The 27,325-nt window shown below is 43.9% G+C and overlaps 2 protein-coding genes and 1 non-coding gene across 3 annotated transcripts in view; 1 reads left to right on the top strand and 2 right to left on the bottom strand.

Annotated features, from left to right (window-relative positions):
* Positions 1-27,325, top strand: part of AP3S2 (adaptor related protein complex 3 subunit sigma 2) — a 53,917-nt gene that overhangs the window by 1,861 nt on the left and 24,731 nt on the right. Inside the window, exons 3-5 of the mRNA XM_077774260.1 lie at positions 2,570-2,661; positions 3,028-3,139; positions 18,588-18,659. Of these exons, the coding sequence (XP_077630386.1) occupies positions 2,570-2,661; positions 3,028-3,139; positions 18,588-18,659 (276 nt within the window). The remainder of the gene's footprint in view (positions 1-2,569; positions 2,662-3,027; positions 3,140-18,587; positions 18,660-27,325) is intronic.
* Positions 8,616-8,700, bottom strand: TRNAQ-UUG (transfer RNA glutamine (anticodon UUG)). Its single transcript has one exon. It is a non-coding gene; the product is annotated as a tRNA-Gln (tRNA).
* Positions 19,922-20,687, bottom strand: LOC144240139 (ATP synthase peripheral stalk subunit OSCP, mitochondrial). Its single transcript, XM_077774391.1, has one exon. The coding sequence runs from the start codon at positions 20,633-20,635 to the stop codon at positions 19,994-19,996; it is 642 nt and encodes a 213-aa protein (XP_077630517.1). The 5' UTR covers positions 20,636-20,687; the 3' UTR covers positions 19,922-19,993.

Raw genomic sequence — 27,325 nt, 5'->3', positions numbered from 1 at the left:
GGCCTCATCTCACTTTTTTTTTCTTTTTTTTTTTTTTACCCTGTGTCTATCGACCTTGTGTTATTTCCACACAAACCCCCTTTTTTTGTCAAATAGGAGCGAGCAAAATAATTTTACCTTTTTCATAGAATTTTTAAGCTAGATTACATTTAGTATTTCCAAATAAAAATAGTATAATTCACTACAACCTTTTAGTTTGTATTTGTGTGTGTGAATTTTTCTTTTTCTTTTTTTTTTAGGTTTTATTGAGAAACAAGTCATATATGTGTAGTTCACCTATTTAAAGCATATAGTTCAGTGGATTTTAGTACTTTTGCAAAGTTGTGGAACCATCCCCGTGGTCAGAAAATTTCCATTTCCCCAAAAAGAAACCACTAGGCATTAGTAATCATTCCTTATTTCCTCTTCAGCCCCCTCAGCCCTAAGCAGCCACTAGTCTACTTTCTGCCTCTCTAAATCTGCCTATACTGGACATTTGATATAAATGCTATTCAATATGTGGTGTCTTTCACTTTGTATGTTTTTAAGGTGGCAGGTATAAGTTTTTATGTGCACATATCTTTTCATTTCCCTTTTTTTTATTTTTTATTTTTTTTAATGTTTTTATTTATTTCTAGGAGAGAGACAGCGTGAGCAGGGGAGGGTCAGAGAGAGAGGGAGTCACAGACTGAAACAGGCTCCAGGCTCCGAGCTGGCAGTCAGCACAGAGCCCGACGCGCGGGGCTCGAACCCACGAACCGCAAGATCATGACCTAAGCGAAAGTCGGACGCTCAACCGACTAAGCCACCCAGGCGCCCCTCTTTTCATTTCCCTTGGTTATAAATCAAGGAGTAGAATTGCTGGGTCATAAGGTAACTTTATGGTGAACCTTTTGAGGAACAACCGAACTGTTTTCCATAGCGGCCACACCATTTTACATTCCCATGAACGATGCATAGGAGTTCCAATTTTCCCACCTCTCTTTCAACATTTGTTACTATCTTTTTGATTAAAAACACTTTAATGGGTATAAAGTGGATTCTCACTGTGGTTTTAATTTTCCGTTCCTCTCATGACTAATGACCGTGAACATATTTGCATGTTAATACTGGCCTTTTGTAAACCTTTGGAGAACATAGGAGTTTTATAACTAACATTAGCTCATGAGTGAAAATTAACCTTGAAAACTGCAGAGTACTAAGAGGTAGGAGGGGTTGTTAAAGTCATTGAGGCATGAAAGCAAGTGGTAGTTCGGTTTTTTATGGAAATTAGAAATTGGTTAGCTTTACTGTTTCATACCACTTTCCCTCTGTTGCCATTTCCCTCTAGTGTCAGGTAAAAGGCTTCGGTTTGAAAGATGTTTTTGTAGGTTTAAGAAAGTGCTGATGCCTAGCACGCTTTCTGTCTCTAAGTACACAGTTAATCCTTTCCGGCATCCTGGCGCACTCAAACTTACGGTGACTAGTTTTCATTTGTTCAGTAAAATACAGAGAGCCACCATATATCCATGCTGAGTCAAAGTTCTGAAAAGTAATTTCTTCACAATGAGATTTTCCTGTGTTTTTTTTTTTTTTTTCAGTCTTTTAAACAGCAATTTCAAACAAATTCAGTGCTGTAGAAAGGAGGGATTAGCGTTACTTCAGTCTACTTTCTGACTCTTAGGGCAAGTCCAATCTGAAGGTTTTCTTAAGCTTTGCTCCTCAGAGTGTGATCCCCCAGCCAGCAACTTTGGTATCATCTGGAAGCTTGTTACAGACGCAGTCTCCAGTCGTATCCCCAACCTGCAAAATCAGAACCTGTCTTGTAATAACATTCCCAGGTCACTGGACTAGCACTTTTGATTACTTTTGTCCTAATGATTTGTTTCTTCCTCCCATCATCCTTTTTTTTAAACCATACTTACGATGAACCTCCTCTGTATAAATGGAAATCAGTGTAAGTTATCAAGAGATATTCTTGCAGTTGAGCTTTCTTATATATAGTAGTGGGGGGGGGTGTCTAACTGTTTAAAATTCTAATCTGTAAATAGAATTTTTTCTGTCTTCCTCAGTAATACTTTGTTGGTAACACCTCCTCCATCTTCTACATATTACCAGTGCAAAAGATGAAAAATTCAGTTTTTTAAAACAAAATTACGTGATTACATCATGACCTCCATGAAAGGTTAGACCTGTTGACATTGGTATAGATGTTTTCTAAGGGAAGACAAAATATCCCAGGATTGCCCTTCTAGTTATTCTTTGATCTTTTAGGAGAGTTTATCAGTTCTCCTTCCTTCCCTTGGTTATTTACTGTAAGGAAGTGTCACCTTACCTATCAGGACAGTAACGGTTAGTGACTAGGTATCTACGTAAATATACCCTATCTCAATTCCTGTAACTGAGTCTTGATCCATTTTTCCATAGATTCCCCTTTTATTTTTTTCTTTACTCGTCGTTTTTTATTTTTTCTGAAAACTGGTACCAAATGTTCATAGCGTTGGAACCTGAATTCCTGGTTGGAACCACTTCTCTTCCTGTACATCCCCATCCATAGAATGTGGTTTTTCAGACCTCCCCACTGAGTCACTTTATTTATTTTATTCCACAGCCAGAAGAAATTCAGCAGCAGATTATCCGAGAGACCTTCCATCTAGTTCTGAAGCGAGATGATAACATCTGTAACTTCTTGGAGGGTGGAAGGTAAATGACGGGTTTCAGTTTTCTACTCACGCATCTTCCGTTGGGTGGCCTTCGTCAGTGTTTCCTCAAGTGTCGGGTGGGTACGTGAGTTGCCCAGGAAGAGGCCCGCTTCTGTTTTGGAAGCTGTTGAGTGGTGATGCTTCAGGTCTCACTCAGAGGTTTGGTTCCTGGGAAGGTGGCAGAAGAACAGGTGAGGTCAAGTGGCTTAGGCATTTCTGCCAAACTTGGTTGCTGGTCCCCTGTGAGAAATGGCCTGTTGTTTGGCCTGCCCTCCCCTTTCTCTTGCGCCTGTTCTCACTCTTTGGCACAAGGTTTCTTGTAGAAAAGTTAAGATCCAGCCCTTTAAATGTATCCCATTCTCCACAGTTTGATTGGCGGCTCTGACTACAAACTGATCTATCGGCACTATGCGACACTCTACTTTGTGTTTTGTGTGGACTCGTCAGAGAGTGAACTTGGAATCTTGGACCTCATCCAGGTATGTGTAGTCAGCTAACGATGGCAACCACTAAAGAATTTGCACTGGACTCTTGTGTGACCATCCTGTAGATCTTTTTGTCAGTCTCTTTACGACACTGCTAAGAGCTGCCAGCTGTCCACCCTGTGGTACTGTAAGGAAGCTCCTTGCAACCGTAAAAACTCTTAGAACTTTTGGCCTCCTTGGTTTGTACCCCGCTGTCTCACTGCCCTTGGTTTTCATGTACGATTCTGACACACACTTCCAAGGTGTCTGTTTTTTCCCAGCGCCACGTAGCAGTTAGCTCAGTTCTCTGTGGACAATGACCAGGTGTCCCACAAATGTAACTCGGTTCTGACACCATCTCCCTGGGATAAAGGGACCCCAGTCGCAAGTCCAGGTTGTCTGTGACCTATGCTTCTGACTGAATGGCTATACATCTGAGGTTCCCATGACATCCTCCTTGGGTTTGATTAATTTCTTAGAGGGGCTTACAGAACTCTCTAGAAGAACATTGTACTCACTAGATTACCAGCGTATTGTAAAAGGATGCGCAGGGCCAGGAAAGGGGAAAGGGCCTAGAGCTTTTATGTCCTTTCCAGTCAGGCCACTCTCTCTCATCTCCACTAACCTGGAAGCCCCCAAACCCTGTCCTGTTGGGTTTTTCTGGAGATCCGGGGTGGGGCTGAAAGTTCTGATCCTCTGATTGGATGGTGGTTTTTCCTCGCAACCGACCCCCATCTTTAGGTGCTTTCCAAAAGTCACCTTATTAACATAAACAAGGCACCTTTATCGCTTAGGAAATTCCAAATTTCTTCATCACTTAGGAGCTCTGTGCCAGAAATAGGCAAGAGTACCAAATATTTTCTTATTGTAAATTATAAATAGCATACTAGAAATTTTTTTCAACTCTCAAACCAAATGATATTTAAGAACTCATACGTTTTTGGGGCATCTGGGTGGCTCAGTTGGTTAAGCGTCTGACTTCAGCTCAGGTCATGATCTCACAGTTCATGGGTTCGAGCCCCGCGTCGGGCTCTGTGCTGACAGCCTGCTCAGACCCTGGAGACTGTTTCAGATTCTGTATTTCCCTTTCTCTCTCTGACCCTCCCCTGCTCATGCGCTCTCTCTCTCTCTCTCTCAGAAATAAATAAAATGTTAAAAAATTAAAAAAAAAGCCTCATCCGTTTTATTTTCACTTGTAATTCTAGCCTGAGACAAAGAGGCTTGATGTTTTAGTCTGTGCAGTCTTAACAGGGATAAACATGATTTTTTAAGGCTTTACAGATCCTTTTTCATTATCTTCATGGAAACTGAGACGTGCAGGGAGCCTGGCTTGGGAACCATTAATTTAGTATAATTTCATCACTTTATTGTTTTTTTAAAAGTAATCTCTGCACCCAATCTGGGGCTCGAATTCACAGCCCCGAGATTGAGACTAGTATACTGTACCGACTGAGCCAGCCAGGTGCCCCTAATTCCATCATTTTATACATGAAATTTTAGGTAGGCTTCCTTTTAAGTGGCTTGAATAAGTTACTTAAGTAGAAGGCACTGAAATAGAAGCTTGCACTAAAACCTAACTAACAATGATTCTCTAGATATAAAAATACAAACTTTACACTCAGAAAATAATTTAAGATGATTAATTTGAAAGTTCATACATTTTATTCACTATTCGCTTATTGTACATAACAGTCTAAATAATCTAAAAAAGACTAATTTTAAAAGCTTTCTTAAAATACCTGAGTCAGATTAGACATTGAGAATCAGTGTGGCATAAAAGAAAGAACTCCACATCTAGAATCATAGAACCTGCATTTGAGTTACAGATCTACCATCTGACTATAGAAATACCAGGTTGTAGGATTCAATTGTGATGATGTATTTTATAGTATTGTAAACTATAGAATGCTATAGAAACGTACATATAATAAGCTTGTTAGAAAAAAAAGGAAATGTAGTGAAAGTATATTTTAAAAATTGAGATACATTTCAATATCTATATTAGCAAGAAAAAAAGAAATTAACTGTATATGGTAATGGACATTTATTCAATAGTGCGCACTGGGTTTGGGAAGATAAGTAAAAGGTAAAAACAATAGGAACTAAGGGGTTTGATCTTTGAAAAGACAATAAAATCAACAAATAGTTGGCTAATATATTGAGGATAAAAGTCAAAAAACAACATGTTTTTAGAGGATGAGCTACATAGTTGTTTACCAATTATTTGAAACAGCTGACTTCAAAACATAAATACCCGAATTAAATCAACCACAGGGCACCTAACCCAGTATCAGGATGAAATAAGAAAGGTTTAAAAAAATGATTCCACCAACTGAGTCAGATGCTTAACCAACTGTGTCTCCCTCTCTCTCTGCTCCTCCCTCACTCGTTGTCTGTCTCTCAAAATAAAGACATAAAAAAATTTTTAAATAAAACCAAGAACCAGTATTTTCTCAGGAGAGAAATGTATAGGCATTCACAAAAACAAGGGTATCTCTTACTATTTACTCTAATTTGGACAAATGTTTGTTACGAGTGATAAAAAAGGAAATGAACAAGTAACGTGGTAAAGGACGAGAGAGATGAGCTGTCACTATAACATGGCCTGATGATATGCCTAGAAAACTTAAAAAAAAAACCCACAGCAAAGAATTATACCAAGTAATGAATTATACTAACAAAATGGCAGAATGTGAGATAAATTCATCAAAATGGAATCTTTTTTTCTGTGAAAATAGGTAGAAAAACCTTAATTAAAAAAAGAAACTCTGACAATAGTGATAAAGGATACTGAATGTTTGGAAATTAATTTAGTTTGGAATACTTGACATTAATTGCAAGAAAATTATAAAATATTAAAGGAAATACATAAAGGGATACTTAAATGGAGCTACAAGTTCTCTCCTTGTTGGGAAAAGTCAAGCAAAGGTAACAATAAATAATAAGTTAAATGGGAAACCAAGTATAATTGCATCAGAAAATCTTATAGCACTTTTGGTGAAGGGAAAATTTATCAGGAAAATGAGTGGCTAAGAAATGCAGAAGTATTTGGAGGGAAAAAGGTCAGTAATTGGGGATTGGCTTTACTAGGCTTCAGAATATATGATGATTGCAGACAGAATTATTACCTACCTAGGAAATCCAAAACTCAACTGGTAAACCATTAGAGCTATTAATAGAGTTCATTATGGGGACGATTTTAACATATAAAAATCAATAGCTTTCCCTTAACAATAATAAGAAAATATTTAAAGGAGTCCACTCAACAGAAGCAAAAAGCTCCATAAGATATCAAGGAATAAATGTAAAACATGTGCAAGATGTGGGGTGCCTGGGTGGCTCAGTCGGCTGAGCATCTGACTTCGGTTCAGGTCGTGAACTCAAAGTTCGTGAGTTCGAGCTCCGCGTGGGGCTCTGTGCTGACCGCTCAGAGCCTGGAGCCTGCTCCGGAATCTGTGTCTCCCTCTCTCTCTGTTCCTCCCCTGATCGCATTCTGTCTCACTGTCTCTCTCTCAAAAATAAAGAATAAAAAAAAAATTTAAAACAAAAATCAAAACAAACAGAAAAAACATGCGCAAGACATATATGAAGAAAACTTTCAAAATCTACCAAAAATATGAAAAAAGCAAAATAAATGAATAAAACATACCCTTTCCCTGTTGAGAAAAGTCATTACGATGTCCGTACTTCCAGGTTATCCATTTACTGAAAACCCAACCAGAATCCCTGTAACATTATTGTTTTTAAAATTATTTTTCTTAAATTTTTTAGTGTTTATTTTTGAGAGAGAGAGACAGAGAACAAGCAGGGGAGGGACAGGGAGAGAGGGAGACACTTGAGCTACCAAGTGCCCCTAAAATTATTTTTATTGTGAAATATTGTATATACAAAAAAATACACTAACCATGCTGGTATAGTGTAAAAAATGCCAGTAAGATTAAACTGTCACCCAGATTAAGAAACAGTACATTGCTAGTGCCATTAGGTGCCTCACTTCTGTCCCCTCATCCTGCATCCGTCCTCCAGACATTCGAGTTGGTCGTCCCTTTGCTTCTCTTTACAGCTGTCCCATGGGCTGCACAGTCCCTAACTGCTGCTTATCTCAGTTTGGAAAATCTGAGCAGCAAGCACAAACAGTTGTGTGAGGATAGTGTGACTTGCCACTTTTAGATGAAGGCCCCCAACACAAGACAAGCTGAGCGGAGTGTCTGGGTCATGGTCTCGCTTCAGTATCCCTGAGTGTACGTGAGCTGCTTCTGGGGACATCCGAGGGCAAGGTGGTGTGAGTGAATCTGGAGAAACCGAGCTCGCCGTAGGCGGGGCATCTGGCTCCGGCGTTCTGGCAGAAACACGCTCAGGAGGAGTTGGCCACCGCGCATTTTCTGTCTTCAGCTTGTCCTGACCTACCTCGCTTCTTCGGGAGTAAGTCAAGCAGAACATTTCAGTGGGGGTCAAGTGAGTGTCCTCAGCTAACCCAGGCAGAGCAGTAGGAGAGAGATTAGATTGCTTCCGTTTTTCTTCTTCCTTCCTTCCTTCCTTCCTTCCTTCCTTCCTTCCTTCCTTTTTGATTAACACAAATAAAACTGCCTCATGTCTTTATGCAGCTGTTGGGCCTATTCACAGAATAGACTGAAAACAGAGTTCCTGAGTCAAAGATACTAATATTTCTAATTATAATGCATGTTGCTAGGTAGAGGTACAGGAAAGCTATGTTAATTTATAATGTCTCCAGGACTGTTTGAGTTCATGTTTCTTCTTAGCTCAAACATTGAAATAGGTCATTTTTATTTTCTACTCAGAGGCAGAGTGGTGCCTCACAGATGTCTGGATTTTTATTTATTAATCATGCCTACTTTTTCCATGTGTGTATTTACATTGTTCTTTTCATATACACCTGTTATAACTGAACCACTGGTCCAGCAAAGTCTAGATCCTGGTTTATGGTATTATATTTCATATTTCTTTTTTTTAATGTTCATGTATTTTTGAGAGACAGAGAAACAGTATGAGTGGGGAAAGGCAGAGAGAGAGGGAGACACGGAATCTGAAGCAACCACTAGGCTCTGAGCTGTCAGCACAGAGCCTGACACGGGGCTCGAACTCACAAACTGTGAGATCATGACCTGAGCCAAAGTTGGACACTTAACCGACTGAGCCACCCAGCGCCTCTCTATTTCATATTTCTAAGATGCACATTTTTTCCACACTTTGATTATTCCAGCATCAGGATGCACATTATAATAGATCATCTTACAGTTACAATTGACACCCTTTTCTTCTTAGTGCAGAAATGATTTCTCTTATAATCAATGAAGAAGTAATTCTTTGTATGTGTATGTGTATATATATATATGTATATATATGTTTAATTTTTGTGGATGTTTTATATATTTCTGAGAGAGAGAGACCATGTAAATAGGGGAGGGTCAGAGAGAGAGGGAGATACAGAATCCGAAACAGGCTCCAGGCTCTGAGCTAGCTGTCAGCACAGAGCCCGATGCGGGGATCGAACCCACGAACCGTGAGATCATGACCTGAGCCAAAGTCGGACGCTCAACCAACTGAGCCAACCAGGCGCCTGTCTCTGTATATTTTTTTAGTTTATTTTAAAACTAACATTTTTTTCCTGAATTATTCAGTGTAAACTATCCACTTTACTTCCCCTTGTTGAAGAAACCTTAATGTATGATATGTTTAGAATAAAATTCAAACTCCCTGTCAGCCCACAAGGCCTGATGTCATCTGGCTCCTTTGTCTTTCTCTGTCTGAGCACATCATACTCACTTTCACCGTCACATCCTCTAGCCATTTCAGCCTTCTTTCTGTTCCTCAGACACAGGTGCGGTTTTTATTTCAGGGCCTTTGCACTTGGTCTGTCCACCAGAATGCTCTTGCTCAAATTCTTGTCCTCTGTAGCTCTTCAAATGACTAGCTTCTTTAGCGTTCGTGACTCGGCTCAAATGTCGATCTTGAGACTTTCGTGAGGGCCTATCTGGAGTAACCCCCATCACACCATCCTGCTCATTTCCTTCAGAGCACTTATTACAGTGGAGAAGATCTTACTTTTATGCCTCATTCTTCCCATACCCAGAATGCAAGCCGGCAAGAATGTGACTTGTTCGCCAAGGTAGCCCCAGAGGAAAGTGGTAGGTGTCTAGCACATAGTAGTCACTCACTAAACGCCGGTTGAATAAACTTAATAATACATAGTGAGATTTAGTTTTTACTCATTGTTTTGTTCCACTGAGTTGTGTTTCTGTAGGAGTTTCACACTGTTTTATTTATTGTTGTTAATATAGGTTCATATACTTAATAAGACCAGTTATTCCCCCTAGATGCAGTTCTTTTTCAATATAGTCTCTGCTATTTATGACCATATGTTCATCTGGATACATTCTTGAATAATTTGTAAAGGTCCCAGAAGTCTCTGTTGGATTTATACTTAGAAATGTATTAAAAATAGCATTTCATGGGGCGCCTGGGTGGCTTAGTCGGTTAAGCGTCCGACTTTCGCTTAGGTCATGATCTCGCGGTTCGTGGGTTCGAGCCCCGCGTCGGGCTCTGTGCTGACTGCCAGCTCAGAGCCTGGAGCCTGTTTCACTCTGTGACTCCCTCTCTCTCTGACCCTCCCCTGCTCACGCTGTCTCTCTCCCTCTCCTAGAAATAAATAAAACATTAAAAAAAAAATTATAAAAAAAAAAAAGCATTTCTTTCCATTCGTTTGTTCTTCTTTCAGATCTTAAAGTTTTTTTTTCAAAGATCCTAGTATCTTATGGTTTATTCTGAAATTTTAAGGTATCAGACTTTTATTCATCATGATATTCACAAATATTTCTTAGAATTACACAACACTCCCTTTAATTCTCAATTTGTGATTTATACTGTTTACTCTTCACTGAAACTCTATGCTTATCTTCTCTACTTTTTCACTATAAGTTTATCTTCCTGTCTCAGTCGTTTTCAATTAAAAAATATATGTATTTCATGTGTCTGTTGGGTCATCTGTGTGTCTTCTTTGGAGAACTGTCTGTTCATGTCTTCTGCCTATTTTTTAATTGATCATTTGTGGTTTTTTGGTGTTGTATAAATCCTTTATATTTTTTGGGTAGTAACCCTTTATTGAATATGTCATTTGCAAATATCTTCTCCCATATAGTTGGTTATCTTTTCATTTTGTTGATTATTTCTTCTGCTGTGCAGGAGCTTTTTACTGTGATGTGGTCCCAGTAGTTTATTTATGCCTCTGTTTCCCTTGCCCCAGGAGACATACCTAGAAAAATGTTGCTATGGCTGATGTCAGAGAAATTACTGCCTGTGTGCTCTTCTAAGATTTTTATGGCTTCAAGTCTCACATCTAGGCCTTTAATCCATTTTTAGTTTATTTTTGTGTATTGTGTAAGAAAGTGGTCCAGTTTCATTCTTGCATGTGGCTGCCCAGTTTTCCCAGTGCCATTTCTTGAAGAGACTTTCTCCCATCGTATATTCTTGTCTTCTTGCTAAAGATTAATTGATCATATACATGGCTTTATTTCTGGGCTCTTTATTCTGTTTTCTGGTTTTGTTTTGTTTTGGTTTTTTTTTATGTTTTATTTATTTCTGAGAGAGAGAGAGAGAGAGAGAGTGAGCAGGGGAGGGTCAGAGAGAGGGGGAGATACAGAATCCGAAACAGACTCCAGGCCCTGAGCTAGCTGTCAGCACAGAGTCCGACACGGGGCTCGAACCCACGAACCATGAGATCATGACCTGAGTGGAAGTCGGACACTTACCTGACTGAGCCACCCACAGGCCCCTATTCTGTTTTCTTTTGATCTGTGTGTCTGGTTTTTTGTGCCAGTATGATACTGTTTGATTACGATAGCTTTGTAGTATATCTTGAAATCTGAGATGGTGATACCTCTAGATTTCTTTGTCAAGATTGCTTTGGCCTTTTGGGATATTTTGTGCTTCCCTACGAGTTTTAGGGTTATTTGTTCTGTTCTGTGAGAAATACTGTTGGTGTTTTGATAGGGATTGCATTAAATGTGTAGATTCCTTTGGGTGGTGTGGCCACTTTAACAGTGTTTGTTCTCCTGAGAAAACCATTTTTATCGTTATCACCACCCAGTTTATTTGTGCTGGATTTTGTAGCAAATGGCCAGATTGTCTAAAGAACATCTGCATAACATTTCTTTCATGTTGCAAGAGAAGAGAATAACTGTAAAAATTTAACTACAAAAGTACCCAAGATGACACACAAAATCCATATGTGATATTTTATCCCACCTGCAGCATTTATGTATTTGAAAAGTAGAATTCATGAACTAAAAATTATTGTCCTGTAGAGTTTAGTGGAAGATTTAGCCTCATTACAAGACTAACACCAGTATCGCTGATTTGATATTTACCAAAATTGATGTTTCTTCTCCCCCCAACTTAATAAGGGGTACAGTCTGTTCATTCGATACACTGATATATTGCAAAATGATTACCACTGTAGCATTAGCCAACACCTCTTATCGCATCACATAATTACCATTCTTTTTTTAGTGAGAATCATATTTTTCAATAAATTAAAGTCAGTTTGATACCCACGCATGCCAGAATGCTAGCTGTTTGGCGAGCAAGGAGCTGACATCCAAACAAGAAGTCTCTTAAGTCCCACCCTTTAAAAATGTGATGTTTTTCAAATGGAATCCATTCCTTGCATTGAAGATGTGAAACTCAGTCCCATGAGTGGGTTTACGATCTTCCCATTTCATACTGAGTGTCCAGATTTCCAGGTACAATTGACCTTTAAACTGTGCTGGTCCACTTACACGTGGGTTTTTTTCAATAAATATAGTACAATACTATTTTCCTTATGTATTTACAGTACAGTATTTTCCTTATGATTTTTTTTTTGGGGGGAGAGCAGAGGAGAGGCAGAGAGAGAACCTCAAGGGTGTTTCACACTTAACGTGGAGCGCAGCACAGAGCTCTATCCCACAAACCGTGAGATGATATCTGAGCCGAAATCAGGAGTCTGACGCTCAACCAACTGGGCCACCCAGGTGCCCCCTTATGATTTTCTTTTTCTTCTTTAAAAAAATTTTTTTAATGCTTGCTTATTTTTGAGAGAGAGAGAGAGAGAGAGAGCGCGCGCATGCCCTCGAGCGAATGGGGGAGGGGCAGAGAGAGACACGCACGCAGACTGCTAAGCAGGCTCCAGGCTCTGAGCTGTCCGCACAGAGCCCGACGCAGAGCCCAAACTCACAAACCTGTGAGATCATGACCTGAACTGAAGTTGGACACCCAGCAGACTGAGCCACCCAGGTGCCCCTCCCCCTGTGATTTTCTTAATGATATATTTTTCTCCAGCGTTCTTTGTCATAACAATGCAGTGTATAATACATATAACTTACAAAATGTGTGTCAGCTGACTGTCTATTGGTAAGTCTTCCAGCTACTAGTAGTAGGCTATTAGTAGTTACATTCTGGGGAAATCAAGTTACAGATGGATTTTTGACTGTGCAGGAAGTAGGGGAGGGTCAGCACCCCAACCCTGTTGTTCTAGAGTCTACTGTACTTCCTGTTGCTTAAAGTCTTGGAACTTTCCTCATCACCTGAGCTATATCTAGCTTATTGCTTAATTTTCTAAACTTGACATTTCAAAATCTAGTTTGTTCCATAATTAAGTAGTCTGGGATTTGTCCCCCCTTTCTTGCCTTGCTGAAGTATCTTTTTTTCTCTTATTGAGCAGGTTTCACTCGATTCACAAGTGCTAGGCTGTACTAGCTGCATAAGGCTGTTCTGATCTCGGCCAGAGTGTTAGTTGGGGCTCACATCTGAGCCATGGCTGTGTGAGGAGTCAGGGTAGCCCCCCGGTTATGCACAGCTCTGTTTCCCTGGTCTCAGTTACCCGGGTCAGCCGCGATCCAGAAGCAGATGATCCTTCTTCTGACTTGTCATCAGGAGGTCAGTAGCAGCCGAACGCCGGTCCCAGTGCCTGCGTCCCTCACGTCCCTCCCTGTCCTCATGCAGCCACCATGTCATCTCGCATCCTCAGGAGAAGGGTGAATAGAGAACAAGAAGATAGATCCATTCTACAACTTTTATAACAACATAGTGTCCTCATTGTTGTACTTTATTATTACTAATCTCTTAATGGGCCTCATTGATAAAGTGCCATCACACGTATGTGCGAATGGGAAGAAGCATAGCCCCTGTCCGTGGTTTCAGGCGTCCACAGGGCTCGTGGTACCCGCTGTCGACGAGGGGAGCCCTGCTGTCCTTGCCCACAGGGCAGCGACATCGACAGCAGAGTCTCCAGCAACTGCAGCTACTTCCTGATTTTGTTTTTCAACGGCTTCCTTTTCTCGCTGTTGTTGTCATTTCCAGCCCCTGTCTTTTCCATCCTGTGGCTAAAGCTTTTGTGCACCAGCGCCACGTCTGCCCCTGAAGAGAGGCCTGCCAGGAGTCTGCCTTCCACGTTCGCTGCCCTTACTCGGTTTGTCCGTTCTCTTCTTCCTAGCTTGGTGTCTCCTCTGCTGCTCCCGCTTCTACCCTGTGTCTTGGTCCTCAGCACGAGCTAGACGTGACCCGCAGTGTTCTTCCCTGCTTCCGGATCGTGGTTCTTCCTCGCTGACTTCTGGATCAAGATATTTCCACTCCCGCTTCTACTGTGATGATGCCTTCAATGACACTTAGGTCTTGAGTAACTTCTGCCTCTTGATGACTTTCTTCTTTCTTTGCTTTTATCTGTCCTCACCATTTTCAGGTGAATTTAGTCACTCCCTTCCTCTTTGAGAATGATCTTTGTCATTATGTTCCTCAAATTTGTGTTTCTTTGAGGGTTTTTGTTTTTGTTTTGTTCTTTTTTAGTTTCAGGTCTTACTTCTTTGCTGTCCAAGTCTGCAGCACCTTCATCTTCAGGCATTAGCATAGCCTGTGCCTTGGCTCTGGCTCCCGTACTTTCTTCTTACGTTATCTGACTTTTATTTTCTATCAGTCTTGATCATAATCTTGAATGATGATATTTCGAGGCTCTAGGAGAATCAGATACATCTGACTGCTCTTTTTTGATCTTTATCTGGGGAGATCTTTTCTGGAGCTATTCCGTCTCATTCCATATTACTAGCCTGTGTGAGAACCATTGTTACAGACTAAGTTGTGTGCCCCCAAGTTTATATGTTGAGGCCCTAACCCCCTGTGTGACTATTTTTAGAAATGGTGTTTTTACAGACATTATGGTTAAATGAGATCATAAGGGTGGGGCTCTGACCCCGTACAGTGAGTGTTCTTGGAAGCGGAGGAAGAGGCACTTCCCATATGAATGAGCCCAGGAAAGTGCCTTCAGTGGCTGTTTGTGAGCCAGGAGGAGAGCCTTCATCAGCCTCCAGCACTGAGAAAATCTATTTCTGTTTAAGCCACACCACCTGTGGCATCTGTTACGGTGGCCCAAGGCGACTGCTACACAGATCTTTGTGTCATTAACCCTCTTTAATGAAAACAGCCCCTGGGCGCAGCGCCGTAAGAAATACAGCTACCTCTTCTTTTTTTTTTTTTTTATTATTTTTTTTATTTATTTCTAGGGGAGAGAGAGAGAGAGAGACAGCGTGAGCAGGGGAGGGTCAGAGAGAGAGGGAGTCACAGACCGAAACAGGCTCCAGGCTCTGAGCTGGCAGTCAGCACAGAGCCCGACGCGGGGCTCGAACCCACGAACCGCGAGATCATGACCTAAGCGAAAGTCGGACGCTTAACCGACTAAGCCACCCAGGCGCCCCTACAGCTACCTCTTCTTATGTGTGCTCTGGGCATCTTGCTCCAGAGTCCCAGCGGCTGGGGCAGCACTTCTGACCATGCCAGCCACCCAGAAGCTTCCCATAGACTGACCAGATCCACTCCCGTGAGAGATGTGAGTGGCACAAGAGGAATCTGCCATTGCTTTTTTAGTTTGTTTTAGCTATGAGGCGTTTTTATGTCTGTATTGAGACAGGTCGCCACCTTTAACTTTCCCCCTGAAGGACACATTTGTCCTGGCACTGTCACCTAGTGCGCCTTTCCTCTACCAAGTTAAAATACTGCCTTTATCAAAAATTGTGTATTCTTGGCACGAGAGGCCCCCATGCACGATGAAGGGTCTCCAGACCTTGCAGGGCAGGGAAGAGGAGGGAGCATGAGCGAGAGAGGGAGGGGGAGAGGATTCGCACACTGACCACTCTAGGCGACATGAATGCAGTGCCAGGCGTGGGAGCTCTGGGCGTGGAGGCAGCCTGGTGACAGCAGACCGCTGTGACTGTCACACACTGCTATGGCTTCCATGCTTTTGGTGTTCCTAGAGCATCTAAAAATACTACAGACAAAATCAACTTTTTACTCTTAATTTTCTCAAACTTCAAAACCCAGAGTGCCCACGATGTGTCCCCGCCATGCTTCACTGCGTTTCTCAGCAGTGGCCTTACAGTGCAGCTGGTCTCAGATTCTTGGAGTTTAGAATTCAAGACTGTGGTAGATTTTATCATGATTTGCTTTTGAACTTGGTCTGTTGAGGTTCACAGTAAGTGGAAACAGTTGTTAGAGGATTCATTTTTGTTCAGAATTGGATAGAATTCTAGAGCAGCATTGTTCAGCATGACGGCAAAAGCCTCCCTTTGCTTTTTATAGAAGGTATTACTTTATTTAAGAGATATGATGCATTTTAATCTACTTTTGTCTTAGTTTTTAGCAGATTTTATATGAATTTTAACCTCTTAGCAAATTTCCAGAACTGGATTATGCCTTTGACAACGAAAATTATTTACCACTTCTTGGAAAAAATGTATTTTATTACACACGCGTATATGTTTCAGTATTTTATATTCTGTCCTATTTTTTTAATGTTTATTTTTGAGAGAGGGAGAGCGAGCATGAACGGGTGAGGGACAGAGAGAGAGGGAGACCAAGGATCTGAAGCTGGTCCCATGCTGTCAGCACAGAGCCTGACGTGGGGTTTGAACCCATAAACCCTGAGATCATGACCTGAGCCTAAGTCAGATGCTTAGCCAACTGAGCCACCCAGGTGCCCCTAGATTGTGCCGCATTGATGCATACTTTATTTCTATCTTAGTTTTATATTATTTTAATGACCAAAGTTTTACAGTGAAGTTTTTAAAGTTTATTATTTTGAGAGAGAGAGCGCGCGCAAAAGCCAGGGAGGCTCAGAGAGAAGGAGAGACAGAATCCCAAGAAGGCTCTGCACCATCAGTGCAGAGCCCGATGCGGGGCTTGAACTCATGAACTGTGAGATTACGACCTGCGTCAAGATCAAGAGTAAGATGCTTAACTGACCGTGCCACCCAGGTGTCCCTGCAGTGAATTTTGATAACGTAGTAAGACTGGTCATTCCCTGTTATCACTGTTTTTCTAAACATTCTTGGCAGAGTAGTTTCACATTTTATTTTCTGTTAAAACCTTGAGACTTATTTTTTTTAAGCCCTATTGAGAATTTCCACTTCTGAGTTCATTTTTTTCCTTTAGAACCAAGGCCTTATGCATATACACAGGGACAGAACAGGAGAGGAAACAATAGCAAGGAGCTTCTCAAAAGGAGGAAAGAAAATGGATGCTTGGTAATTGACTTGGCCCATGTCCTGGGCCAGCAGGAGAGAGGCTGACGGCCAAAGCGCTACGTGCCGCGGGAGCCTCCCCGGGCCCGGAGCGGGCAGCACCGTGCTGGGTGTGGTGCGGGGTGGGCGGGGACAGCTGTCTGGGAACAGCGAGACCCCTGAGTCCCTTCCTTCCCCAGCTCCAGTTCTCCGGCCGGGGGGCCACCAGACACAGGTGCTGGCGCAGGTCGGGGGAGGAAGTGAATGTGTGCCTAGCCCCTTTCCCCCACTCAGCTCCCAGGTTTCGGGTAGCTGGTCTTGTAGACTTTAGACTGGAGATTGTAACATTTCTCTGGGAAATCTGATCAGTCTAAGGGGAAGGAATAAAAAAGCCAAAGTGGATGAAGGGGAGGATCCCCAGCAAATTGCTATGATTGTAGAACTTCAGTCGGCCATTTATTCTTAGGAATAAAAAAACAGACAATCAGTGATCTGAGGAAAGCCTGTAACATGGAAGATAGAAACTAAAACCAACAAACCCTAAAAGACAACAAAGAGGAAATAGAGCCCATACAAAGAAAGGAAAACAGTAGAACAAGCAAACCCCTGTCTTGAGGCCACAGGGAAATCAAACAAATAAAAACAAGCTGCTAAACCAACAAGAAACACGGAACAAAATGATCTCTTAGAAATTAAAGACCTGAGAGAAAACTGGAAGAGAAAGGATAAGAACATAAGGAGCTCCAGTACCTTGGGAGAAGCAGCCCCGAAAAGGAAGATTAGGAACGTGGAAGGGGGGAAATTCTCCGCCAACTACAGGTCTTGAGTTGCTGGATTGTAAGGGCAAACCGAGTGCCCAGCACAGGGCTGGAAAACACGCCTTATTCAAGAATGTTATCCTTGCTGGGAAATATTCAGCCTCTGATAAAAATGGAGTGCTGTTATGAAATTATCATACGTGTTTTTTGGCACACATGTATGCGTTTCTGTTGGGATGTACCTGGGGTAGAATTGCTGCTGTAATAAACAGTGATGTCGAGTAGTTGCCCAGAGTGGTTAGAAACAGGATTTCCATTTATGTCAGTTTATACCCAGTCAGAAGCTGAAAACCGCTCAAATGTCCCGTCTGCAGGAGAATGGATAAATATTTCTATGCGATAGGCTGTGGCAGCGAACACAAACAGGCTTTCATGACACGCAGCAGCACGGAGGAACTCTCCAGCACTGTTGAGTGAGAGAAGCCAGACAGAGTACATGCTGTGTGACGCCATCTGTAAATTCAGAGACAGGAGTCAGGATGGCAGCTGCCTTTGGAGGGGCGCGAAGGACAGCTAGGAGCCGGTGACAGGCCATGCGGTATCTGGGTGGTAGCCGGCTATATGATGTGTCCATTCTGGAAATTCATTAAGCTGTACTCTCCCCATCTGTACCCTTTCCTGTTTAAATGTTACATTAAAAAGTTAAAAACCGTAAGTTGTGAGCTTGTTAATGATTTGTGCAAAGGTGTTTTGAAGTCATTGAAATGAGAAAGACAAGACCATAGCAACACCACGATAGGGACATTTTCTTGTGGGTACGTGTGGGGGCTTGCAGAGAGGACACGGCACTGCAAGTAGTTGGTATTTCAGTTCGTTATTTTTCTATGTAAATTAGCATCTTCTAAAGGGGGAAAGAAAGACAGCGCCACGTGTCTGCTGGTTGTATCGCGGTGCTGGAACCAAGATTGGCCTGTCCTCGGCCGTGCCCTCTGAGTTGGGACGGGAGGGTGATTGCCCAGTGCTGGTACTTGTTTTGTGTATTCTGAGATTCATCATAAGGTAAATGGTATCATGCCTGTCCCTCTTTACTTTCAAATGTGACATTTACGAAGGTGTGAATATGTTCTGATTCCGTTTCTTTTTCTGTTTCTCTTTGTTCCCCAGGTTTTTGTGGAGACCCTGGACAAGTGTTTTGAAAATGTTTGTGAATTGGATTTGATCTTCCATATGGATAAGGTACCTTTTCTCCCTGACCAGGGTTACTGTCCACCTCTACACCTTTATGTTCTCTCTGCGGCTTTTTACTCTGGAGCAGTCCCAGAACGTGTTTCATTCAATCACTTGAGTTTAATAATTTTGGGGGTGTTTTGCTAAGATCTGCTATTAGTTTTAACACAGGAGGTTATTACCGGGCCTGTGCCATGGTCCATCTTGTCACAGACCGCCTTCTTGGTATAGGGCAGTGATGTCAATGTGGTGCCTGGCTGGCTGCCACACCAGAGGTGAGAGAAATTGCTTTGTGTTGATTGTAAAATGAGTTTCCGAGGCATAATCAAGTGACACGGTGAAGTTTTGAAAGAATCATGACACAGCATCTTTGACTTAGCTAGCGAGGTTTATAATTTCCCCAAGAGTAAGAGAGTGACTCAGACGTCAAGAACAAGGTTGGGGTCAGGTGATACTCTATAGGGAAGCAGACCGCCAGGCAGAATCAAAGTACAGAGTCCACGTTCTCAGACTTGTGCTGCCAGCGTAACTTTGACATGGCCTGTGACCTCGTGTGCCAGATTCAAGGTGAGAGAGAGCCAGCGCGGGCACGGGGACTGCACATTTGTTGTACCCGCCGGGCGCCCGCCGCACCCGCTGCCGCTCAGCTGTGTCGCAGGTTTTGCGGCTCCTGCTCTCCGTCAGCGGCTTGTCACTGTGGCTCGTGGCCCTGGGAGAGAGGGAATGGTGTTTTATAAGACAGCTACTCATTGCTAAGCCGTGATCCTTTGTGAGTGTATTTTCATCGCGACAGGGTAGTTGTTTTCAGATCCAGCGTCGCTAGCCTTCCATCTGGAGGCCTTTCGGGTCATTTTCCAGTAGGGTCTTCGGTCTCCGTTAACTCTTCCCGAGTTTGTTGGATAACGCTTCCCAGACGGATGCAGTGAATGCATTCCTAAGGTTGGATGTTGGAATGGAGGGAGGCTTTCTCTCTCGGCATCTAGCTTGGCTCTGTAGCTCCAGAGGTGGCCTGGAACACGAGAGTCACACAACCCCATCCTTGCTGTAGATACTTGACCTGGGGCGCCCTGATAGGCTCACGAGGCATCCGGAGCTCATTGGTGCTTTTGAGGTGGTCACTCTCCCTTTTTATAAGAAAGAACCTTAATCTTAGAAACTTCAGAGACCCCTTTGCCCCCTCTTTGCAAGCATTTAGAGTTGCTTTCAGCTTGTCAGTTGTTTTTCTTTTTCAAAAAAGTTGTTTTTTTTTTTTGTTTTTTTTTGTTTTGTTTTTTTTTCTGTTCAGGAAGCATTTTATTGATGCTCCAAGTTTAGGAATTTTCACGGACAGAAAATCAGTACTTTCAGGAAATCTCCCGCATGGCCCTGCTCAGCTTCTGAACCTTGGTCTTTGTAGACATATCAGCGTATTTCTCTCCAATACGGACAATCATTCCACCCATGATGGACGGATCAGTCTTAATCTCCAGTTTCAAAACCTGGCCTTTACTTAGGAAGCTCTTCAGGACCGTTTTTAATTCAGCAAGAGTGGGTTCATCTAAAGGGGACGCAGTGGTCACCGTGCAAGGAACCTCTCCACGGTGGACGCTCATCATGGTTGAAAAGGCAGAAACGACTCCAGGGGTGTTGTTCAAGCGACCATTTTCAGCAAGCAAGTTGATGAGGTTGCACGTGAGGGGAGAGAACCTCTCCTTTGCTGTAATGTCATTTAGGCTTTTCACTTTCACGGAACGCTTTACATAGGGATTCATAATGGAAGCGGCCATTTTGGGTTCCCTCAGGATTTGTGCTACTCTCAACAATTCCTTTTCTACTTGTTCCAGTTTATTCTGTTTAGATGCAGCCGAATAAAGGGCAGTGGCATAGCGACCTTTGATACCATATATCTGAACAGGTGGCCTCACGAGCTTGGCAAATGGCCTGACCACAGATGTACTAAAGCTTCTCACCTGCTGGGTGAGCCCGGACACTGCAGGAGCCGCCATCTTCTCCGGGTGGCTGTAGGTCAAACCCGAGGCAGAGAGGGAGAGAGCTCAAAAAAGTTTTTTAATGTTTTATTTCTGAGAGAGAGAGAGAGGCAGCGTGAGCAGGGGAGGGGCAGAGAGAGAAGGAGACACAGAATCTGAAGCAGGCTCCAGGCTCTGAGCTGTCATCACAGAGCCACGAACCGTGAGATCATGACCTGAGCCGAAGTCGGATGCTTAACCGACTGAGCCACCAGGCGCCCCATTAGCTTGTCAGTTGTTAAAGGTGCCACTATCTTGTAATTTCCCTTAAGGAGGACCGCAGTTCAGATTCATCTCCCGTTTATACCAGTGGGCGTGGCTTTCAAAGGAGATAAAAAGTCATAAAAATGTTCTTTCTCCTGTGCCTTATCTTCAGATAGGTTCCATAAAGTGGTTTGCTGCCGCTGCAGATTCCTTTTACAGTTTATAAAACTCTATTTTTAGTTGTTCCCCTGATATCAGGAAATTGCTATCCCTGTTTCCTGAGATTTTGGAAAGTGCTGATGCAAGGGCTTGGAATCTCCTCCTACTCCCTTGAGAGTGTGTGAAGGTGTCTTCCAGAAGGTGACTTTCTCATGGTGAGGTTTCACATTTGTCCTTGCCCTCAAGTAGAGCTGCTGCTAATTCAAGCTTATCTTCTACATACAGGTGAAAACGGTCTTTTTACTCAAGTAGGCAGAGGACCTTGAACTCCACCGTTCGGAACCGAAGAAGCCTCTCTGCCTTAAGTCTCTTCACCTCCTCACCCCTTCTTCCGTTCTTAATGGCAAGTGTGTTTCATTCCATGTGTAGACCCAGATCCACTTTCTGTCTGTGCCCAGCATACACCGTAGTCTCAGTGTCCCCTCCTCTCTGAGGTGCCTTTATTTGTTCCTTCCTCTGTGACTCCAGTGTCTCACAGAACACAGCTCTTCCCATGTCTCAGTGCAGGCTCATCTCCACGGTTGCACTGGAGGTAAATACCTTGAATGCGTTGAGTGACATACACCCAGTCTTGCATTTCTGCTTCATCGTTTCCCTTTCTGGAGCCCGGTAGCCTGCTTTTCACTCTTACCCAGAATTCCCTGGTGATCTCCTGCTCTCATTTGCCAGCATCACCTTCTCTAACGGTCGTGCAGCGTTTGAGGCTGTGGATCCTTCCAGATGCACTGCTTCTTAGTCTTTCCTCCTTTGTTTCTGTTACATAGAGGCCTCCTGGCTTCTCTCTTACTCTCTCCCACCTTCCCTCACTAACTTAGGCTGTCAGTCATCTCTTACCTGGCTCTTCTCGCTGTCCTCTTTCAATTTTAGATCATGTCCACTTCGCAGTTTAAATTACCATCTGTCTGGGTAATTCCCAAACTCGTGATTTCCAGTCCCTTGTGGCTCGAGTCCTGACCCTGTGCTTCCCGCTGCCGGATGGCCCTTCTTCCTCATCTCATTCCAGCCGCCGCTTCTCCAGAGCCGGACCCGGCATGTGTCTCCTGAGGGCCGTTTCCTCCCGCAGCCACCCTTTGCCAGTGCCGCCGCCTCCGTCCTCCGTCATGTGCACCCACAACCTTCCGCCCTCTTCTTTGCCCCCAGTAGCCAGTCGGTCACGAAAACCTGTTGCTCCTTCCTGAAGACCTCTTATGTCTCTTCTCCCCAGTGGTTCGCATTTGGCACGCTTGCCTTTCTGTCTCTCTGGACAGACGTACTTTTCTTCTTGACCCATCTTGACTTCTCATCCCTAAGTACTTCCGCAGAGACCTCCTGAGAACAAGGGCGTTGTCGTATGTAATCTGTTGTGCATAACAACATATTCAGTTGGGGCGCCTGGGTGGCTCCGTTGGTTAAATGCCTGACTCTTGATTTCGGCTCAGGTCATGATCTCACGGTTCATGAGTTCAGACCCCGTGTCGGGCTTTGCGCTGACAGCGCGGAGCCTGCTTGGAATTCTTTCTCTCCCTGTTCTCTCTCTGCTGCTGTCCTGCTCATGCTCCCCACCCCTTCGAAATAAAGAAACATTAAAAAACATAGTTAACTACAATTTATTAACATACTTAAAATCGAGGAAGTACTATTATTCAGTAAATAGTTCGTATTTCTTCACTTGTCTCACTTAACATCCTTTATGTTTTTCAGTCAGATTCTGACAGTAGGTCAAGTGCTATCTTTAAGTTATAGCACCTCTTGATGTCAGTTATGCCTGACAGGTTTTCTAACCTTATTTCCTCTTCTTTCTCATTGGTCCTGCCCCCTGGAATTCTACATTTTTCCCTAAACCACCCTTTAGACTAACTACTCCCTTGAGCACAGACCATTTTTGGTCACCTTGACCTCCTGGCCAGGCATTCAAGGCTGTCCACAATTGTCCCTTTTCTGTCTTGGCCTTCTTACCGTTACTTCTTGCAGGACAGCCCTGCGGCAGGCCAGACTGGGCCAGCCTGTGTCACGTTGTAGTACCTGCTCAGAGCCTCCGCCTCCATTGCCTTTCACATCTTTTTGTAACTGGATCCAGCCTGTCATTCAGGCTCAGCTCGAATCCTGCCACCCTAATAAAGCTTGGCCTCATCCCTGTGGCCTGTCATGATCTCCGAGGGCATGTGTAGTGCTGTTTCTGGCGTCACGTGCTTCAGTTTAGCTAGGTTTGCGCGTGTTGCCCACTTGATCAGACCATCCTTATCTTTGTGTTTGCCCTCGTCTCCCTCGCGGAACCCAGCGTGGTACCTGTTACTCAGCGAGGTGGCCTTCACATGAGCATCACCAGAAAGTCCCAGGTAACTAGACTCACAAGGTTGCTTATGCTTTAAACTGCCGCAGGCCGGGTGAAGGCTGAGTTCACAGTCTCCGGGGTAGTCGTCAGTCCCGACTGTGCCACGCGGGGCTTACCTTGCAGCGGCTGTTGGTCCCCTTTTGCATTCAGAAGCCCCCAACCCTGGCACAGTGTCATGACTGAGTTAGGTGTTGGTTCATTGTGATGAAGGCAGTTTTGCTCACAGAAAACCGCGTGGGCAGCCTGACATTTTGGTCTAGTGGTGCCTCACCAGCCAGGCTGGACTGGGCTCCCAGTTGGGCGCTCAGGGTTTGGTCATCAGAGTCACAGTTCAGTGGCTGGCTGTGTCAAGGGAATTATCCGTCCTTTTTATAGATTTCCGTTTGTAGTGGGCCATCTCAGCACAGTTGCAACATACACTTTTGGGCAGGTCTGAGGCCAAGAAACCTCTTAGTATGGAATTTAAAAATCTCTGCGAAGTGTAGGCTGCTGACGTGGGAAAATGCTGAGGGCTGAAAGTTGGAATGAACTGGTGAGCCCAACATGAAACATAATAATGGACAGTGCTATTAAATGCCTGAGGACAGAGCTATGATAACAGAGCTCATTAAGGCTCTCCACACCCTAGTGACATTAAGGCCCTACACACCCTAAGGAATGACACTGAAGCTGGTATCCTGATTGCTGGTCCCCAGAAACGCCAGAACGAGTTAGGGACACATATTTTGTGTGTTTTTAGTGATGGGTGAGTTGCGGTTTGGGCATAGAGAAGATGCTCTGTTTGAGTTTTAGTGCTTGAGAACGTGCTAGTTGGCATGCTGACCACCACTGGCTACCTGTTTCTTTCTGGATATGCCCAAGAGAGAAGAGGGGAGCCTAGGCCAGCCTTTATTTCATCGTATCCTGAGCCCTTCTCCGCTGACGCTTGATCGATAAGAATTTTGTGGCAGAATACTTTTCAGAAGCCCAGTATCTTACCCTTTCAGAACAACTGACAGACTAGCAATAATGATTTTTAAAATGTCTAGCCTCACTGTACTTTGTTTAAAAGGAAGAAAGAAAAACTGAGGCTGCTCCAAACTACACTTAGTTTCTGCTGCAGTCCACACTCTCACTTTCTTTCCCTGAACTTTGCACTGCCCTGATGCAGGGTCTCATTGTCTGCCACTTAAAACTACAGAGAGCCTTTTTACTCTGTTTAATCATTCCTTATTAATGGTTAGGGGCACTAGAGGGACAGTGGACACAGAACAGCACAATTTGACCTTTAGAGGTATCTGTTGGTTATCCTGCCTTTTCAATAAAACCAGGTATCTGTCAAAACTGTAGTCAAGAGCAAAGCTTATTACTAATGATAGTACTTGGGTATGCTGCACATAGAACACATTGTTTATCACTTTGTTGATTTGTAGGTGCCCTAAGGTTAGAATCGAGATTCCATTCTCCTCTTCTTGCTGTTATCCTTTATGACGCAGGAGAGGATTGGCCTGTTCTCAGATAAAACCCAGAATTTCTTGATCCCTGGTTGAGAACCTTTGCCAGGCTTGATGTTTGTATCAGACTCGCTGGAGGAGGTAACATATAACTGCAAAATGCCAGTGGCTCATGGAGCAGCAGGGTTATTTCTCACCCGCGCCGTGTGGTCATTGCGGTGTCTCTGTTCACTGCAGCCACGTGGGTGACCGGACTGACAAAATCCTCCCCAGCCTGGGGCGCCTGGGTGGCTTAGTCGGTTGAGCGTCCGACTTTCGCTTAGGTCATGATCTCGCGGTTCGTGGGTTCGAGCCCCGCATCGGGCTCTGTGCTGACTGCCAGCTCAGAGCCTGGAGCCTGTTTCAGTCTGTGACTCCCTCTCTCTCTGACCCTCCCCTGCTCACGCTGTCTCTCTCTCTCCTAGAAATAAATAAATAAATAAATAAAAATAAAAAAAAAAATAAAAAAAAAATCCTCCCCAGCCTGGGCACTTGTGTCTTGGCTCTTAAAGTGCCACTCCCCATTGTACTCCCACTTCATTGGTCAGAGCAGGTCACATGCCCACACCTACGTGGCCAGGGGAGTGCGTTCTTACCATGTGCTCAGGGTTGCGGGAGCCTGAACTTGTTTTCAGAATTACTAATGACTACCACACTTTTTTCATTTATTTGTTTATTTTAAGATTTTATTTTTATGTAATCTCTGCAGCCAGCGTGGGACTCCTACTCATAACCCCGAGATCATGAGTCACGCTCTCCTGACTGAGCCAGACAGACACCCCTTTTCATTTATCTTTAAGAGGAAAAGCTGGCATTTGCTTCAGTTTCGCTTTATAGGCAGAAACTTTGAAATTTCGGTGTCAGAAAAATAGAAGAACGCTTGCATAGGAAGGAAGCATGGTTGAATCTTAGAAAAAGACCACTCAGGTAGCAGCTTTTCAGTTTCTATTAGAATTTATGACACGTAGGGTCACCTGGGTGGCTCCGTCGGGTAAGTGACTGGCTTCGGATCAGAAGAAGCTCCTAGTCCCAGCTAGGAAGATGGGTCACATACAGGCACATTCCTTGGCCCTGGAGTAGCCACAGTTTTGGAAAAGATGCCATAAGTCGAGTGTAATATCTTAGTAGGCGTGGTGTCCAGTGGGGGGCTCTCCTCCTGCACTGCTTTTCATAGAAGTGGTCACAGGCTCTGCATTTGGTCACACGTACATAGTGTGTCTGCATATCGTACATCATAACACCAAAGTGTATACAAATCGTTGATATAGAATAACGTAGTAGTGAATCGCAAGTTCTTTTATTAATGATAAATGGTCAGAGGTGGAGAAAGAAGAGTGAGACTTTAAGCAGTGGCAGTTTCTGAGGCTCGGCTCAGAAGTGGAGGGGAGCAGGATAGATGGCAGCCCATCTGTGCTTCCGGCTGGGCGTCCGGGGTCCTCAGTGTGGGAGCAGGCCAGGCAGCCCACTGAGCGCCGTGACCCGAGCTGGGTTGTAACGACATGGGTGAGGCTGAGCGGGTACCACAAGGTGTGATGTCCCAGAGTCAAATAATTGGGAGAAAACACCAGCAATCTGAGGTAGAAAATCACTGCTAGCGGAAAAGAGCACTGAAGGCTGTATAGACTCCTGATGAGGGCAGTCATCAAGGGAAGGGAAATTAATGTTGCCCGGTAGCTGCCCGCTCCAGGCATTGTGGTAGGTACTTCAAGCCCAGCAGTCTTTCCTAAAGGAAGTGGTAATAGCCCCATTTAACAGATCAGCAAGCCGAGGCTCAGGTTGAAATGTCTGAAACGTTAAAAACCCGTGTTCTTTGCATTAAACCTCAGAATCTGAGAATATTAAAGCATGAATATTATGATAAGATAGGTAGAAATTTATAGAATCTGTCCATTTCTATTTCCAAAACCAGAATTCCAGGAGACACAGCAGCATAGGTAGTGAAGGTTTGGTGAAGGGTGGGGAGGAACGTGAGAACATTCCGGGGAGAACTTGGAACCGTGCGTAAACTCAGCTCGAGCTAGAGAGGGTCCACTGTTAGAGGCATTACTGACATTGTGGGTGCAATTTTTCATTGAATTGCTGGTGTTTAGCAGCCCTGACCACCTCCACTACATGCCCGCAGGGCGCCTGCCTGGTGCGTGTGCAGACGCCCTGCAGGGAGGGAGCAAAGTCGGCAGGAATAAATGGCATCCGAACTGAGGAGAGCCCTGTCGTGTTTGGTGCTGGGTCCAGTGAGCATTTCCCAGTGCCCTCTCCCCACGCGGTTTCCAGGCTTCTTCACCCTTAGAGCACTCTGTTCCTCCTTCCCCTGGCACACGGTCACCTGCTCTTTTACCCACCTTTCTGGCCATTCTGTCGGGCCTTCCGGGCTCTTCCCTCTTGTTTAAGTCCCTCTTCTCTTGTCTTTTAGACACTCTCTTCTTAGGAAGTCTCACACAGCCGGGGCGCCTGGGTGACTCAGTC

Source organism: Crocuta crocuta, unplaced genomic scaffold (genome assembly GCF_008692635.1).
Source record: "Crocuta crocuta isolate KB4526 unplaced genomic scaffold, BGI_CrCroc_1.0 scaffold7, whole genome shotgun sequence".
Taxonomy (NCBI): Eukaryota; Metazoa; Chordata; class Mammalia; order Carnivora; family Hyaenidae; genus Crocuta; species Crocuta crocuta.
The sequence above is the reverse complement of the archived record's forward strand: the minus strand, read 5'-3'. Positions and strand labels throughout refer to the sequence as shown.

Excerpts from the sequence above, each read along its gene's own strand:
- LOC144240139 (XM_077774391.1), bottom strand. The coding sequence starts at position 20,635 with ATGGCGGCTCCTGCAGTGTCCGGGCTCACCCAGCAGGTGAGAAGCTTT.